This window comes from Canis lupus, chromosome 7, assembly GCF_003254725.2.
Source record: "Canis lupus dingo isolate Sandy chromosome 7, ASM325472v2, whole genome shotgun sequence".
Taxonomy (NCBI): domain Eukaryota; kingdom Metazoa; phylum Chordata; class Mammalia; order Carnivora; family Canidae; genus Canis; species Canis lupus.
The window spans coordinates 846592-862212 of record NC_064249.1 but is presented as its reverse complement, the minus strand read 5'-3'; the positions used below and the strand labels follow the sequence as shown (position 1 = coordinate 862212).

The 15621-nt window shown below is 65.3% G+C and overlaps 1 protein-coding gene across 2 annotated transcripts in view; it reads left to right on the top strand.

The window, feature by feature from the left end:
• Positions 1 to 15621, top strand: part of LGR6 (leucine rich repeat containing G protein-coupled receptor 6) — a 105211-nt gene that overhangs the window by 19057 nt on the left and 70533 nt on the right. Inside the window, exons 3-5 of one of the 2 annotated variants that reach the window (XM_025458531.3) lie at positions 2786 to 2857; positions 5196 to 5267; positions 12809 to 12880. In XM_025458531.3, the coding sequence (XP_025314316.3) occupies positions 2786 to 2857; positions 5196 to 5267; positions 12809 to 12880 (216 nt within the window). Of the gene's footprint in view, positions 1 to 2785; positions 2858 to 3918; positions 4042 to 5195; positions 5268 to 12808; positions 12881 to 15621 lie in introns of those variants that run through there. The other variant, XM_025458533.3, reaches the window with a different exon arrangement.

The following is a 15621-nucleotide window of genomic DNA, read 5'->3' as shown; positions in this document are numbered from 1 at the left end:
CTGCCAGCCTCACCCGCTGACACCACCCCCCCTGCCCCGCTGTGTCCGGCTGAAAGAGCACGCAGCCCTGTGGGGACGGCAAGGACTTCTGACGGTCCTGCCACCCTCTGTCCCCCTCCCACGCAGTCCAGGGGGCAAGCGACTTGCAGGGCTCGGTGCAGAATGAAAGTGCAGGGCCGCGTGTTCAGAGTGTGCGGAGGGTGTCAGCTCGACGACGGCAGAGACCAGAGTGAAGCCGGGTGCTTCTGGGTGTGGGTGCATGTGAGCTGCACGGGGCAGGTCGAGTGTCCAGGAACCGGGCCTGAGAGCGGCAGCACGGACGTGCGTGCGGGTGTGCACATGCATGTGTTCATAGTGGCCCCGGGTCAGGCATCGGGCGTCTGATTCAGCCGCAAGCTGGACCCCAGGGAGCGTCGCTGAGCCACCAGGCCCCTTCCTGGGGTCGGGAGCCAGACGGGGCAGGAACCTGAGCCCAGAGAAGGACCTGGTTCCCCAACAGTCACACAGCCTAAAAGGGGTTTCCAGCCCCGGGAGCGAGGCCTGGGCAAGGCTGATTGTTTCCCTCAAGGAGGACTCGTATGACTTAGCACCGCACGCGGCCCTGTCCTCGCCGCACACGCGGGCCCAGCACCCCCGAGGCAAGCACATCCTGGAGCTCGTGTGCCCTGCGTGCGGCACTCCGCTGCCCTGTGGGTACCTGCGGGTCCTCACGGCCAAGCCCAGGCCCCCGGGGGCCCCGCCCCAGAACCGCTGCTTCACAGTACAGCCCCTTTGTTCAGGGCACCCGCGTGCCCCACCAAGCTGGGGAGGGATCAGCTGGGGATCCAGCTCCGAGGCCCGCCCCGCACCTCCCTCTCTTGGCCTCCCTTCCTCTTCCTCTCCCTTTCCCAGGCGCCAGCCTTGCCCCTCGCCTGAGCCACGGGGAGAGCCACCCTCCCTGCCCCCTCCCCGGGCCCTGCGGCTGGATGTGGGGCGGGCTGGGGGGTCCAGACCCCTCCTCCCCAGGGGAGAACAATGAGGCCGCTCGTCAGGGTGGGGGGCGGGGCGTGGAGCCACATCAGAGTCTCCGAGTCACGAGTAGCGGCCCCTGGGGGGACAGCTGAGTGATGAGGCCTGCGTCATGTGCCCGCGTGCTCCTTGAACTCCCGCTCCCGCTCCTGTGGAGACACGTCCAGAAATGCACGGGGCAAACGTTTAGAGGTAATCAGCTCTGGGGTGCCTCGTGCTCCCCGCCGGGCTGAGCTGGGCCGGGCCCAGGACTCGCAGAGAGGCGCAGGCTCAGGGCCTAGGCCTCCTTGCCCCGCCGCCCGGCGGTACCCCTGCCCGCGGAGCCCGGACGTGCCCGAGGGCCACACGCTGACGGAATCGAGCAGCCCTCGGGGTCCTGCCCCCCGAAAGCGGCTCCAGCAGCCCGCCGGCCTCCTGGCCCGCGCGGAGCAGGCGGGAGCTGTGGACACCAGCAGCCCTGCCCTCGACCGATGCCTTCCTTCTTCGGGGCACGTGCGTCAGAGCCGAAGCGTCAGGGGACGCAGAGCACAGAGACGAGCAGTCCTTATAGACTGGACCGGCCCGGCCCAGCCTCCCTCGGTTCCCCGGCCTCCGGAGCCTCCGCACGGCGCGCACTCGGGCCTCGGGGGAAACAGGTCAACGCGGCCCGGGGGTGCCCACCATCTGGCGGCCGGTTGCGCTCACCTCCGCACCCCACGGGCGGTGGGCTGGGCCGACAAGAGTTAGAAATAGCGTGGACCCCAAACGTCGGCCGCACGCGTCCCTGAGGCGCCGCCGCTCACCCAGGCGCGGGCTAAGGGACGGCTGATGCACGGGAGGCCTCCCTGTCCCCGCAGCCGTCGGACTGGGACTCTGGCCCTCGTGTTGCCGCCGGGCGTGTCCTGTCCAGCGGGCGGCCCGTTGGCGCTGGCTCACTTGTGAGGACCCGTTTCCGGATGAGGAAACCGAGGGCCACGGTGTCTGAGAGCCCAAGCGCTGATGGGTGGGGAGACGCAGCTGGCCTCGGGCCTTGTGATCTCAAGACGCTTTGTTTTCTTGTCCATGAAGCGCAGATAACAATGGAATCTACCTCGGGGCTGCCGAGAGGATTACTTGGAATTATGTGGTTAAAGGTTACCAGTGCTGACGCGGGAGCCGTAGTTAGGGGGTCACTCTGTGTCAAGGCATCTCTGGAGGACCGGTGACCCCGAAGCCACCCACCGGTCCCTCCCATGACGTGGGAAGGCTGGATCAATGCAAGCCGGGGACCCAGGGAGGGCCCAGGGTCTGCGACAGGAGGCTGGGCGGCTGTGGGGGCGTGCCCGGGGGTCCCCTGGTGGGGGGCTTGGGAGGAAGGCCAACAGGAAGGGGCAGGGAGTCCCCCCGGTTCTGGGACGGAACAAAAGGACGACGCCCCGCCGCTGTCGCGGGGATGAGACAGCAGTGCGTGACTGTCGCGTGAACTGCCACGGCCACAGCCGCGACCTCCGGGCTCCAGCCTCCCCTTTGAACCCCCCCCTTCTCTCGGAAACTCCACGAATGGTCCCCTAGCTTCTCCCTTGGGCGGGGTCTCCCGCACAGCCCCTCCCCGAGGGCCTGGCACTGGATGGGCCACAGCCGAGGGCAGAGCCGGAGGCCGTGGAGGGTGGTGTCGGGACCGGCCCCCCGCCCCGTGCTCCCCCCCAGGGAAGGCACCTGCTCGGCCAGGTTGGCTCTGGGGCCCGACGGTGCGGCGTCCGCGTGTGCTGGGGCCCAGACAGGGCGGCTCACGGCCCCTTCCCGTTTTGTCTCCACGCAGAGACCTGAGCATGAACAACCTCACGGAGCTGCAGCCTGGCCTCTTCCACCACCTGCGCTTCCTGGAGGAGCTGTGAGTAGAGGCCTCCGGGGCCTGGGGCAGGGCTTCGGGACCCTGGCAGCTGTAGGAGCCTGGGCTCCCCGGGGGGGGCTCAGAGGAAGGGGCCCCGGGGCTGTTCCGGAAAGCGGGGAACTCAGCGGCCCCCGGGGCAGCTCTGAGTCCCAGGCCGGGTGGAACCACATGGTCCAGGGCTCTGAAACCTGGCCCGTGTCCTCGAGGCCAGCGCCTGCTTGCAGCTTCCCCGGCTGCTTGCTCCTCTCCCTGGGGTCATTTTGGACCCGCTCCCTGGTGTCCAGCGACCAGCCACCCCCAAGTCCCGCTGGCTCTTCTCCGCGGTGCCCGTCACCTCCACCCCCCCCTACTCCCAGGGCCGCGGCCCCAGGGTTCACGCACAGCTGCAGGCCGCTCCCGCCTCCCGACTGACCCCCCACCCCCCCAGCCTCCTTTCATATGTACCCTGCCCGTCTTTAGGGGCAGCTCGCCAGCTCAGGGACCTTCTCTGACTCCCCAGCGGCCGAGGGGTCCACTCCTAAGGCCCTCCCCCAGCCTGGCCTGGACCCACCTGGCTGGCTTTGCTCTACGGAGGCCAGTCGTGTTCACTGTCCTGGCAGGAGACGTCCCCTCAACCTGTGCCCACCGTCTCGGCCACAAGCCGTCCCCGGTCACTGCCAAACACAAGGCCGTGTCCTCCCCCGAGTCCTCCCGGTCCCAGGCCTTCCCACGGCTGCTGCCCTGCCTCAGCCTCCAGGGGAGCTCAGGAATAAATCCTCTCTTGGGTTCAAGCACCCGGCCTCCCTGCCCAGGGAGGCCAGGTCTCTGTGTGCCCAGTCCTCCCTCGTTGGTCCTAATCCCCAGCCCCCTGCCCCCAGCCTGCTCGGACCTGGTTTGGCAGCACCACTGACCCTCAGGGCTCCCCTGAGGTCCGCCTAAACTGCAAAGCCTGGGCTCCTGGCTGGAAAAACATTCATAACCGCGCCCCTCCCCTGACTCGGCTGCTGCCCTGCCAGCACCCTGGACTGTGCCCTCCCCCCCCCCCGCAGAACGCAGTCGGCCTGCCCCTGCTGGAGTCAGCCCGGGGCCCTGGCCAGGCCGTCGGGGTCACACGCTTACTGAGCTCCCCCGTGGTCAGAGACGAGCTCCGGGTGCTCTGGGGGAAGCACGATGGGGACCCGCCTGCTGCCCTCAGGGACGTGCGGGTGAGGCAGCCCGCTGTGCTCGGCAAGGGGGCAGGTGCGCGGGCGGCTCTAGGCGGCCCCGCGGGTGGGTGAGGGACGGGGCCAGGGCGGCCTCTCACCCTGCGCGGGGGAGCTTTCCGGGGGAGGACCACTAAGCCCGCTCCCCAAGGCAGGGCAGACTGAGAGGCAGCAGGGGCCCACGAACAGGAGGAGCCGCGTCGTGGGGGGACTGAAAAGTGGGTGTGAAGGCGGAGGGTGGCGCGCAATGCCCGGGCTCGGTCTGCCAGCCGCAGGCTCACCTTTGTCCTCGCAGCCCCGGGAGGAGCTTGGGCCCCTCTAGAGGTTCCACCCGAGAGATCACGGGACAGTCCCGTGGCTGGCGTCCACCTGCAGAGCCCAGCTGGGGGGCCTCGCATCTCGTGATGCCTTCCCCGCACGTTGTGCTTTTTTAAAAAACAACAAATACCAAATAACAAGATTCTTATTAAAAAAGGAAAACGACAGCTTTCCAGGCAGCTTGTGAGGAATGTCAGCACAGCATCCGCATGCATAGCCCCTCGGGGGCACCCAGAGAGCCCGGGGCCTTCCGCACCCTCCGCACCCTGCGTGCTCGGTGCGTCCCGCCCGCTTTGGGCGTCGAGCATATCCTGTCGCACTTGCTCCCTTTAGGGCCGGCGGTGACCCCACAACAAACAGGGAGACGCTTCGTTAGGCCCGAATGTTGGGCTCATTCTAAACCGCCCCTTCCCTAAGGCTCCTGGCCGCACGGTTGAGGGCACAGGAGACCCCCCCCATGTTACCTGGGTCCCCTGCTGACCCGATGCAGGTGAGGGCGGCGGGAGGCATCCGGGTGAGGACGGGAGCCCAGAAGTGAATCAGGTCTGGGTGACAACTCCGTGCTGCCACAGCCTGCCTCTGTCACCCTCGGGGGAAAGTGTCGTGACCCCCTGTCCATGCCTCAGATTGCTCCTATATATCTAGGGACAAGCTCGCCACCCGACCTCCCGGGGTGTTGTGGGAGCCGAGTGACCTTGGGTGTGAAGCATCCACCACGTTGTCCACCTCCGTAAATGGTAGTCAGCACCCCGTGCCCGTCCCAGGCCCCTGGGCACCTGGCAAGTGAGGCCCGGCCCCATTTGGGTTCCCCGCCCGCCTCACTGTTGCCCCGTTTGCAGGCGCCTTTCGGGGAACCATCTCTCGCACATCCCGGGACACGCGTTCTCTGGCCTCTACAGCCTGAAAATCCTGTAAGTATAAGCCGTCCCCATTTTCCCAGGGGTGCGCCCTGGGGCCCCGTGGGCAGGTTCAAGATCCGTAACCGGGTCCTGGTGTGTTACTGGCTCTGCTTACTTCCTCTTTACTTCCCATTCTAATCATGATTTCTGTTTCTTTGTCTTCACCTTTTCTTTTCCCCTTCTTTTTTTTTTTTTTAAGATTTTATTTATTTATTCATGAGAGACACAGTGAGAGAGAGAGAGAGAGAGAGAGAGGCAGAGACACAGGCAGAGGGAGAAGCAGGCTCCCTGCAGGGAGCCCGATGCGGGACTCGATCTCGGGGTCACGCCCTGAGCCTAAGGCAGATGCTCCACCCCTGAGCCTGGGGGGGGGGGGCAGTCTTTTCACCTTTTCTATAACAGACCCTCTGATTATCTGTTAATCAGTCTGTTTGCTTGATAGTCATGGCAAACCCTCCAGGGAACTCAAGTATCTAAATATCTCCTTTTTTTTTTTTTTTTTTTGGTGATGTGAATAGTGGCCAGAGAGGCGGGTCCTTACTGTCCCAGTCCCAGGCTGGAGGCGGAGGAATCAGGGTTTCCTTGCCTCTCTCCCTGCTGAGACCCAACCTGGTCTCCCGGCCCCGGCTCAGAGTCCCGTTCCCATGGAGTCTCTCTGTTCCCAGGCTTCCTCGTCCTAGTTCCCTTCATCTTTCCCTTAAAGCAGACGGAAAGTGAGGGTTGCGGAGGACCTTGTGTCAGTTTGGTGACTTTCCCCCTTTTGCTGTCGGGCTGATGGCCCATCTCAGAGAAGGAGCAGCCGAGGCACATCCCCTCCCTCCGCCCGCCCCAGGTGCTCACACTGTCCCAGCCAAGGCCGTCTGTCTCCCCCAAGGCCCCCCTCATGTTATGAGGAGTGAGGATGGAGGGCCGCGGGGAGGAAGTGGATGCACAGGGTCTGAGGGTGGGGGGAGAGGTTCCTGGGGAGGGTACATCACTACACAGACTGGTTTGGGAAGAAAATGAGGATCTTGAAGGCTGATCCTGGAGCAAGACAGTGAGCGCTCGGAGCTTCCCCGGACTGGCCAGCCATCGCCCAGCCCTGCGGCTCCCTAAGTCCTCACTTGACCTGCGGGTCTCCTCTGTCTGGTGGAGCAGGGTGTTCACTGCACAAGAGCATCTGGCTGAGGGGCTGAAAAGGGACCAGAATCCCAGTCCTGTGCCTGGCTTGGGGCTAGCTCCACCTGGAAGGACGGTCTTTGTCGAAGGTGCTCAGAGCTGCTCAAGGCAGGCATGGCCCTGGCCCCTCGGGCTGCCAGCTGGTCTGCACCTGGTGCACGGCTCAGCGCTTCCTTTTCATGCTGCTGGTCTTGGACCCCTCTGGCCTCTAGCTCTGGTCTCTGCCCCACAGGCGTCCTGGTGTCTTGTGCCCCTGCCCCAGCCCGTGCGGTGCCCTTGGGTCCCACCGCGTCTCTCCCAGCCCTCCCTGGGCTGGCTTCTCTGTGTCAGCCCCGGCTCCCCTCCCTCTGCCCCTCTGTGCCCCCCTTCTTCCTGCTTCTCCTCGTGGGCTGTCTCCATCCCATCCGCATCGCTGCCCCGGGGTGTGGGGAGGCATCCTGAGCCAGACGCTCAGCGCAGGCAGCCTGCCTGGTGGCGTGTCTGTGCCCAGTGGCAGGCTCAGGCCTGCAGCCGGATTAGAGCGCGAGCTCTGTTTGCTGGGCCTTCAGAAGATGTGAGGCTCCCATCCCGTTCCTAAGGCTCCGGCTTAGAGAGGAGCCTTCTCTTTCTTCTCTGCCTGCATTAGGCAATAAATCAAAGCCTCCGAGAAACCGCAAGCCTCCCGCCCCCTTTCTGCCAACGGCGCCCGTGGCCGGGTGAGCTGGGCGGCCAGGAGAGGCCGCTGGCTGGGGGCCAAGGCCACCGGACCCCCACGCTGCTGCTCGAAGACCCCTGGCCTCCCGTGGCCTTGGCCTCCGTGCTCTGCCCGTGGAGGTCCCCCCTGAGAGATGCCCCGGGTGCCCCGGGAGCCTGTTCTCCTGCTCGGGCGGGCGCTGCAGGGCTCCAGAGCGGGCTTGTCCTGCCCCTGGGCAACCAGGCCAGCTCCTGCCTCCCGTCCTTCCCTTGCTCAGGGCTCAGAACTGCAAGGGAACGGGAGCCTCAGAGCCCAGCATCCGCAGGCCTCTCTGTCTGAACCAGAACTCTGTCCCTTTCCTGCTGCCCGGACTTCATCGGGGCCGGGACTCTTTTTTTTAAAGATTTTATTCATTGATTCATGAGAGACAAAGAGACAGAGAGAGACAGAGACAGAGACACAGGCAGAGGGAGGAGCAGGCTCCCTGCGGGGAGCCGGACACGGGACTCGATCCCGGGACCCAAGGTCACGCCCGGAGCCAGAGGCAGCCGTTGAGACCCCCAGGTGCCCTCGGGGTCTGACTCTTCTGAACCCTATCTTCCTTTCTCTGAGGCCAACGCTCTGCCTCTTTCGTCTCGGAAGCAAAGGACATAAGAAGGGGGGTTCGTTCCCTGTCCGACCGGCTCCTCCCTGTGCCCCCAGCGCAGCCCCCGCCCCACCTGGGCGCCTTCCCTCCTCCACCGATTCTTGGAGCCCACAGGCCCCGCCGGGCGCCTCTGCAGACAGCCAGCCCCGCCTTTTCTCCAGACCCTACAGGAGGGATTGTCCGTCCCCGGGAGTCAGGGAGCCCGAGACCCCTGCCCCTGCCCCTGCCCCTGCCCCTGCCCGGCTCTGTGTTGGGACTGTCCCGAGGGAAGTGCAGGGCTGGCCGCTGGCCTGTGGGAAACAGCCTGCCCCTCTGAGAGCGCCTGCCCTGCGGCCCCGTCAGGGTGAGGGGCCAGCCCTGTGACGGTGAGGGGCCTGCGGAGGCCGGAGCTCCTGCATCCTGACCCCCAGCCTGAGCATGTGGAGCCGGCCTGGGAGACAGACGGAGGGAGAGGGAGGGAGAGAGGATGTGTGCGCGCCCCCACTGCCTCTCCCCTCACAGGCCTCCTCCCCACGGCTGCCTCCCCCCAGGAGCTGCGTGAGGCTTGACCTCCCTGCCTTGTCCACCAGGCCCACCGCCTCACTGTGTCAGGTGGCTCTGGCCCGTCCAGAAGGCCTCCCGTCGGGCCCAAGTGGCTCTCCTGAGACCCAGACCCAGGAAACAGGGATCGGCAGCCCGAGGACGGGCTCTCCCCCGTGGCCCCCGGAGGCTGGGCACCACATCGTCCCCAGCGACCTAGTCCTAGGTTGAGCCTGTGGTTTGGGGTTCCTGGTCCTGCCGCCTCGGTGGAGCTCGGCCTGCAAAGAGCAGCCGCTGCCCGGGGAGCTGCAGCCGAACGCCCGGGGCCCCAGGAGACTGCCCTGGCTGGCCGCCCTGCTGCCCCCTCCAGGCTGCAGTGGGCCATCGGGGGCTGCCGTCACCCCGTCCACTCCCCACCTGGCCTCATGGCGGCCACGCCCGGCCCAGCATCGGGCTCCCTCGGGTGCCGATGACATGACCTGGACTGACCTGTGAGCTGTGCACGGTGGGCCGGCCGCTGGGAGAAGGCCCGGGGGCCCTGGGAGCCCAGGGAGCTCCTCGAGCCCTGCTGCCCCAGGAAGGGGCCACTACCGCCCTCGTCCCGTCGAAACGCGGATGTCAGGGTCTTAGGTGCAGCAGATCCCAGAACAGGTGTCAAGAACGACACGCAGACGCCTCAGTCTTCTTACTTTTAAAACGGGGACGTTGGATATGTTTCCCGACGCTGCCAGCTACAGAGCCTTAAAACACAAATGCCTGGGGCAGAAGTCCTGATGTGTAACTGGAGGGAGGGCGTCTCCACTTAGGGCGGACGAGGGGTGGGTGGACCCCAGGCTCTGTCTTGCCCACCCACCCCGGGGACCCCGAGGCCCCTCCGCAGAACCAAAGCAAGGGTCTTTGTCAACCGCGGGTGGATGGCCTCTCAGGAACTCATGGTTCCTGCCCCCAGTGCCTCTCAAGCCACAGGGAGCACCCACCCCCAGGGCTTCACAGGTGACCAAGGGAGGAGTCCTGAGGGCTCCGCTTCCCGTAGACTGTAGACTGAGGGCCTCGCAAAACCTACGCCCTGACATCCCTCGCCCAGAGGTTGGGCCCCGGGCCATCATCGGGCTGCGGTGTAACCTGGACATGGGGATTGGAAAAAATCCTCCCAGGTGGTTCTAATGTGTAGCCAGGGTTGAGACCCGGTGCGTCGGAGAGTCCGGCTCGCCAGGCGGATCAGGGCCAGCGAGCGAAGCAGGGCAATGTGGTCACAAAAGCAGTGGCCCCGGAGGCAGGACTTGGGCCTTAGGCCAGCTGCTGCCATTAGGCTGCTTTGTGACTGGGGGCAGGTCCCCTCCCCTCCCGAGCCCCCCCTTCGTCTCCTCATTTGGAAAACAAAGAGGCTCTCCCCTTCTAAAAGGTACTTCAGGCTTTGATGACCCAGTTGTGTTGCCCCAGAGGAGTGAAGGCTGGGAAATGAGGACTGGGACAGCCAGGGAGACAGCCCGGGCCCAAAGCCAACCGCCGCCGACCTCCGGCTTAGTGGGTTGGGATTCCACGGAAGCCAGGGCTTTCTGGACAAACAGACCAGACCGACTGCCTGGCGCGGGATGAGTTGCCTGGGGAGGTACCAACTTCCCAGGATGATGTGCCCTAAAGTGCGGCAGCCTCTGTGTTGGGAGGGAGGCAGGATTCGGAGACCGTAAAGATCTTTCTAGATTTGGGATGTGACAGAGGAAAGGGTAGGAGGGTCTGAGCACGTGATGGGGGTGGAGACGCGTTGGGGTGCCCAGGGGAGGCCAGGTTCTGCACGGAGTTGGCCAGATGCACCTCGGGGGCCCCAGGAGAGTGGAGGGTGGGGGGGGGGCTGTGAGGTGCCTGAGCAGCCTGCGGCCCTTCCTGTTTGCCCAACCGGGATTTCTCCATCTCCTCCCTCCGAGTGTCCTGGGGCCTCTGGGGGATGGAGTCAGGGCGGCTCCCTGAGATCTCCCGGTGAGGTTCCCACTCAGTAGTTGCAAGGGGTTGAGGCGTCTGGAAGGACAGGAGTACTAAGCAGGGCGGACGGCAGGACAGGTCCCCGGCCCCTGAATATCGTAGCTGAGTGAGGGTCTACGCGTTGTCTGGCAGCTTCTTCCTTTGAGAGATGAGACAACCGGGGCCCCGAGAGGGGAAGTGGTGAAACCACATGGAGGAGCAACACCTGCTGACGCGCCCCGCTGCCGCGCAGGGGTTCTTCTATTGAATCCATTTAGTCGGCGCCTCAGGTCATTATCATCATCCCCAGTTTACAGGTGAGGACACTGAAGCCCACAGGAGTTAAGTAGACGTCACGGCCATCAGGCAGCTGGACAGAGGCAGAGCCCAGGCCCAATCCCAGGCTACTTCAGATCCTGCAGTGTGACGGCTACGCTTTGAGGAAGCCTGGACAGGTTTAAATTCTACCTTTTTTAATTTATTTTTTAAAGATTTTATTTATTTATTCGTGAGACACACACAGAGAGGCAGAGACCCAGGCAGAGGGAGAAGCAGGCTCCTTGCAGGGAGCCTGATGCGGGACTCGATCCCAGGACCCTAGGGTCACGCCCTGGGCTGGAGGCAGATGCTCAACCGCTGAGCCACCCGGGCGTCCCAACTTCTACTTTTTTTAATTAAAACATGTTTAAGATTTTATTTATTTATTCATGAGACACACAGAGAGAGGCAGAGACACAGGCAGGGGGAGAAGCATCCTCCATGTAGGGAGCCCGACGCAGGACTCGATCCCAGGATCCTGGGGTCATGACCTGGGCTGAGGCAGAAGCTCAACCACTGAGCCCCCCCCCGGGCGTCCCAAATTCTACCTTTTTTTAAAGGCTGACTTTTTTAAAAAAGATTTTTATTTATTTACTTATTTATTTGAGTGACACAGTGAGAGAGAGACACAGAGCGCAAGAGCAGGATGGGGGCACGGGGAGGAGCAGGCTCCTGCTGAGCAGGGAGCCAGATGCGGAACTCGATCCCGGAACCCCGGGATCATGACCTGAGCTGAAGGCAGACGCTTCAGCGACTGAGCCCCCCAGGTGCCCTTTAAGGTTGACTTTTAATTAATTAGTTAATTATTTGGGGAGGGGATGGGGCGCCCAGTGTGGAGCCCGAAGTAGGACTAGAGCTTACAACCCTGAGATCACTGCCTGAGCCGAAATCAGGTTGGGTGCATGACCGACTGAGCCCCCTGGCGCCCCCGACTTCCACCTCTGCAGCACGACTGTCCTCGCAGGGTCCGCTCCTGGGACCACCGAGCCTGGCCCCCTTGGCTCACCTGGCCTGGGGCAGGGCCCGGGGCAGGGCAGGCCGGACCCCAGCCCCAGGCTTCTCCGCCGTCGTGGGGGGCTGACTCCCCAGCTTTGCCGGCACCAGGGCTCTGCTCGTCTCCAGGCCAGGCCCACGGCGACGCCAGCATCCTTCCGTTCGTGGGCTTGTGGTTCGGTATCTTGAGCTCAGGAGGGGGCAGGTGTGGCCTGAGCGGGACAGTCACAGGGCGCTGTCTCCCTCCGCCTGGTTGAGGTCGGCCCCTCAGTGCCCCCGTCTTTCAACCTGAAGACGGGGAACGAGCTCCTCTTCCTAAAGCCCGGGGCCTCCGACTGTCCGGAGCCCCACGCGGAGCTCGGCCGAGCTCACCCCTCCGGAGGGCGTAGGGTGTAGGGTCGGGGGAGGGCCCACTCCCTCTGCCCCGGCGGGTGGCTGCCCTCCTCCCCCCATCCCGGGCCCAGCTCTCCAGGCCCGCAGGTGAGAGGCGCAGACGGCGATGCCCCCGGGGCCCGGGGACAGGCCGATTCCAGCCGAGCAGCCTGCCGAGGGGACCCCGCTCTCTGGCTGGCGTGTCCCCCCTCCCATCCCCCCGCCTGGGCTGTGTGAGGCTGGGCCGTCGGGATGGTGCTGACATGCCGACCTGGGTATCTCCAGCTGTTCCTGCGGACTTGGGCTCCACACCAACATACTTGCCCGGGGCCCTGCCTCCAGGGGTCTTGCCCCGTCCACATCCTCCCCTCCCCAGAGATGCCCCCTCTTTGCGTCGCACCGACAGGGAAACGGGCCTGGGGAGACCAATGCCGCCGCCGCCCAGGCCCTTTCTGACCAAACTGTGACAGAATGGCTGGTGCTCTGACCTCCGGGCGCTCGGGCTCCCCGAGCTCTCCTCCGCTTCCTCCCCGGCCCCCCACAGGCCTGCCTGGCCCCCTGCAGCCCTGCCCAGCCCATCTGACCCCAGAGCCCCCCCCCCAGCTAATGGGCGGGTGGGTGCAGGGGGCTCTGGCTAATGGGCGGGTGCAGGGGCCCCCGGCTAATGGGCTGGTGCAGGGGACCCCCGCTAATGGGCAGGTGCAGGGGATCCTGGCTAATGGGCAGGTGCAGGGGATCCTGGCTAATGGGCGGGTGCAGAGGCCCTCTGCTAAGGGGCAGGTGCAGGGGACCCCCACTAATGGGCGGTGGGTGCAGGGGCCCCCTGCTAATGGGTAGGTGTGGGGGGCCCCGCTAACGGGTGGTGGGTGCAGGGGGCCCGGCTGCGCGCGCTCCTCCAGCCCTGCCCTCCCCTTACAGGATGCTGCAGAACAACCAGCTGGGAGGAGTCCCCGCGGACGCGCTGTGGGAGCTGCCGAGCCTGCAGTCTCTGTGAGTCACAGGGGGCCCAGGCCGGGCAGCTTCCTGGGGCCTGACTCACAGCCCGGCCTGCCTCGGCTTCCCCTCCTTTCTGCGCCCCCCCACCCTGTGTTCCAGACGACGTGCCGCTCCGGGGTTGGGTTTTTTCGGGGGTTTTTGTTGTCGTCGGTATGTGTGCGTGTGGATCCGAGAAGGAAGGCCCTGGGCCCCCCCAGGACTGTGGGAGTGGGACCTCCCGGGGTGGGGCCTCCGGGGCAGCAGCCCTGGGCGTCTGGTGTCCAGCCGAGGAGCCCGGGGCGCAGGGTGGAGACAGCCACCCCACAGAGGTCGGGCAGGGGCGACCCCCCCCCCATAGCTTGCTGTAGCCCCGAGGCAGGGGGGACGCTGGGCTCTGACACCATTGCCTTGCCCCAGGGCTGGGACTGCATTCAGGGACCCGCTGCCCCCAGGACACAGCCGGCCTGGCCCGGGGCCCTGCAGCTCCCGCCTGGCCCGGTGGGGGCATCGGCATCGCGGAGGCAAGGTGCCCAGTGTGCCTGAGCGCTGCGTCTCACTCCCGCGGGCACCTCGTGGGGCCTGGGTCTAGCGGGCGCCCGACGCGGGCCTCCTGAACCGCCTGACTTCCCAAGTACGCCTACGTTTGATGGGAGACTGAACAGATGTCCCGGGAGCCGTCAAAGTGAAGAGACAGGCTTGGGCATGACGTTTAGGCATGGGGAAACTGAGGCACAGCCAACAGGCACTGCATCTGGACGACGGCTTCTGGCCTCCCCGGCCGGGGTTCACCATGGCCCCCGCCCAGTCCACGGATGTGTCCCATTCTTAACTGTCCTGATTGATCCTCAGGGAGCGGGGGGTGGGGAGCGTGGCTTTCCGTGCTGTGACCCACACTGGGGCCGAGGTACAGCCGCGCCCGGCCGGCGGTGTGTGCCACAGCACCCCTGCTCAGGGCTCTCTGCTACCCCTCGCTGGCCGTCTCCCCCCTCCTGGGCCGCCCCTGCCTCCGCTCACTCTCGCTTCCCACCTCCGCCCCAACGAGCGTGGCCTCTGGCCCCAGACACCTGTTGTCCCGCATCCAGCCACACTGCGCATGAAGGTTCAGTCTTGTTTGTTCTATTTTTTTTTAATTTTTATTTATTTATGATAGTCACAGAGAGAGAGAGAGAGGGAGAGACACAGGCAGAGGGAGAAGCAGGCTCCATGCACCGGGAGCCCGACGTGGGATTCGATCCCGGGTCTCCAGGATCGTGCCCTGGGCCAAAGGCAGGCGCCAAACCGCTGCGCCACCCAGGGATCCCTAATTGAGAATCACATCTTTTGGCTGCTCGGGGGTCCCCGAGGCCTTGTCTCTCCGACGGCATGTGGCTTTGGGGGCACCGTCTGAACCTCCTGAGAGATGGGCAGGCCCTGCGGCCGGGGGAATGGGACAGCTGGCGTCTCCCCGCGGCCCTGTCAGTCCCCGTCGCATGGGGGGTCAGGGCGGGGTCGGAGGCCGGGTCCCCCACTCCGCAGCTCTAAGGCCGATGAGCAGGTTCCGCCTCTTGGAGCCCTGTGAGGAGGCTCTGATCCCGGACACCCTGTCCCTGTCCTCGCTGTGCCCCCCTTCCTCCCCCTGCCCGTTGGGGATGATCCCCTTCCCCGCCTGCCTCACGGGGTCGTCGGAAGGTCACGCAGGCGCTGGACACGGAGGCATCTGTAAAAAGAAGGCCCCACTCCGCTGCCCGGCGTAGCGGTGCTAACGGGATAGCGTTCGCGTAGCCGGGCACTGAGCCATGCATTGTACGCGTATTTTTGAGGCTTTGCTGGGGAGGGTTTGCAGCCTGAAGAGTCATCAGGGAGCGTCCACTGGGCAATGCGTCGGGGAAGGGCGTTCCGGGCAGAGGGAGCGGCACTGCCACGCCACGACGCTGGAGGACCTAGGAAATTGTAAAGGCTTCGCCAGGAAGTGGGCCCGGCTGAGCTTTGTGTGCGTCGGGGGCTGGCGGGAAGGGCAGGCGCGCAGAGATCCGGGGTCAGCAGAGGCCGCACCGTCGGGAGGGCGGCCCTCGCAGGGATGAGGACTCTGGGGAGCGCAGGAGGATTTCTAGCAGGACGGCAGGGTGACGGGGTTCGCGTCACTGAGAGATGATTTCGGCAGCAGTCACCGAGGACAGCCTGGAGGTGTGGAGCCCTGAAGGGGCCGGTGAACCAAGGGTGCTGAAGAAAGGCACTGGCCGGTCGGTAAAAGAGGTTGACGGGCGCTGGAAATACCAGGATGGCCCGGGTCCGCGCTCTGGATCTGACACCCTGGGGGGGGGCTCCTTCGCTTACCACCTGCGGGGCCCTGAGCGCATTGGATCACACGGCTCTGCTCCCCTGTGTTTACTGGTAAGACGGAGGTGGCACCTGCGTCCTCAGCAGGGCGGAGTGGGGGGAGTGGATGCGCGATAGAACGGTAGCTCTGGTCGCTACTACTGCAGCTGCTGCAGCCGTGGGGTGGGCGGAGGTGGGCGTTGCGGGAGGAGCAGTCAGGCCCAGGCCGCCGGGCGTGCCCCCGGCTTCCACTCGGTGTGGACATTGGGAGCCGGGCACGCAGTGAGAGCACGGTGGGAGGCAGGCGGGCCGCCCAGAGGGTGAGCGCTTGGCGGGGGGCACAGGGAAAGGTCGCTTGGACCTATTGAACTTGAGGGACCCGTGGGTAGGGTGACGGGGCGTCTCAGACACCCTGGAGAGGGGGTCACGACCTGCAAGACAGCCGTGTGCGCGCGCATGTG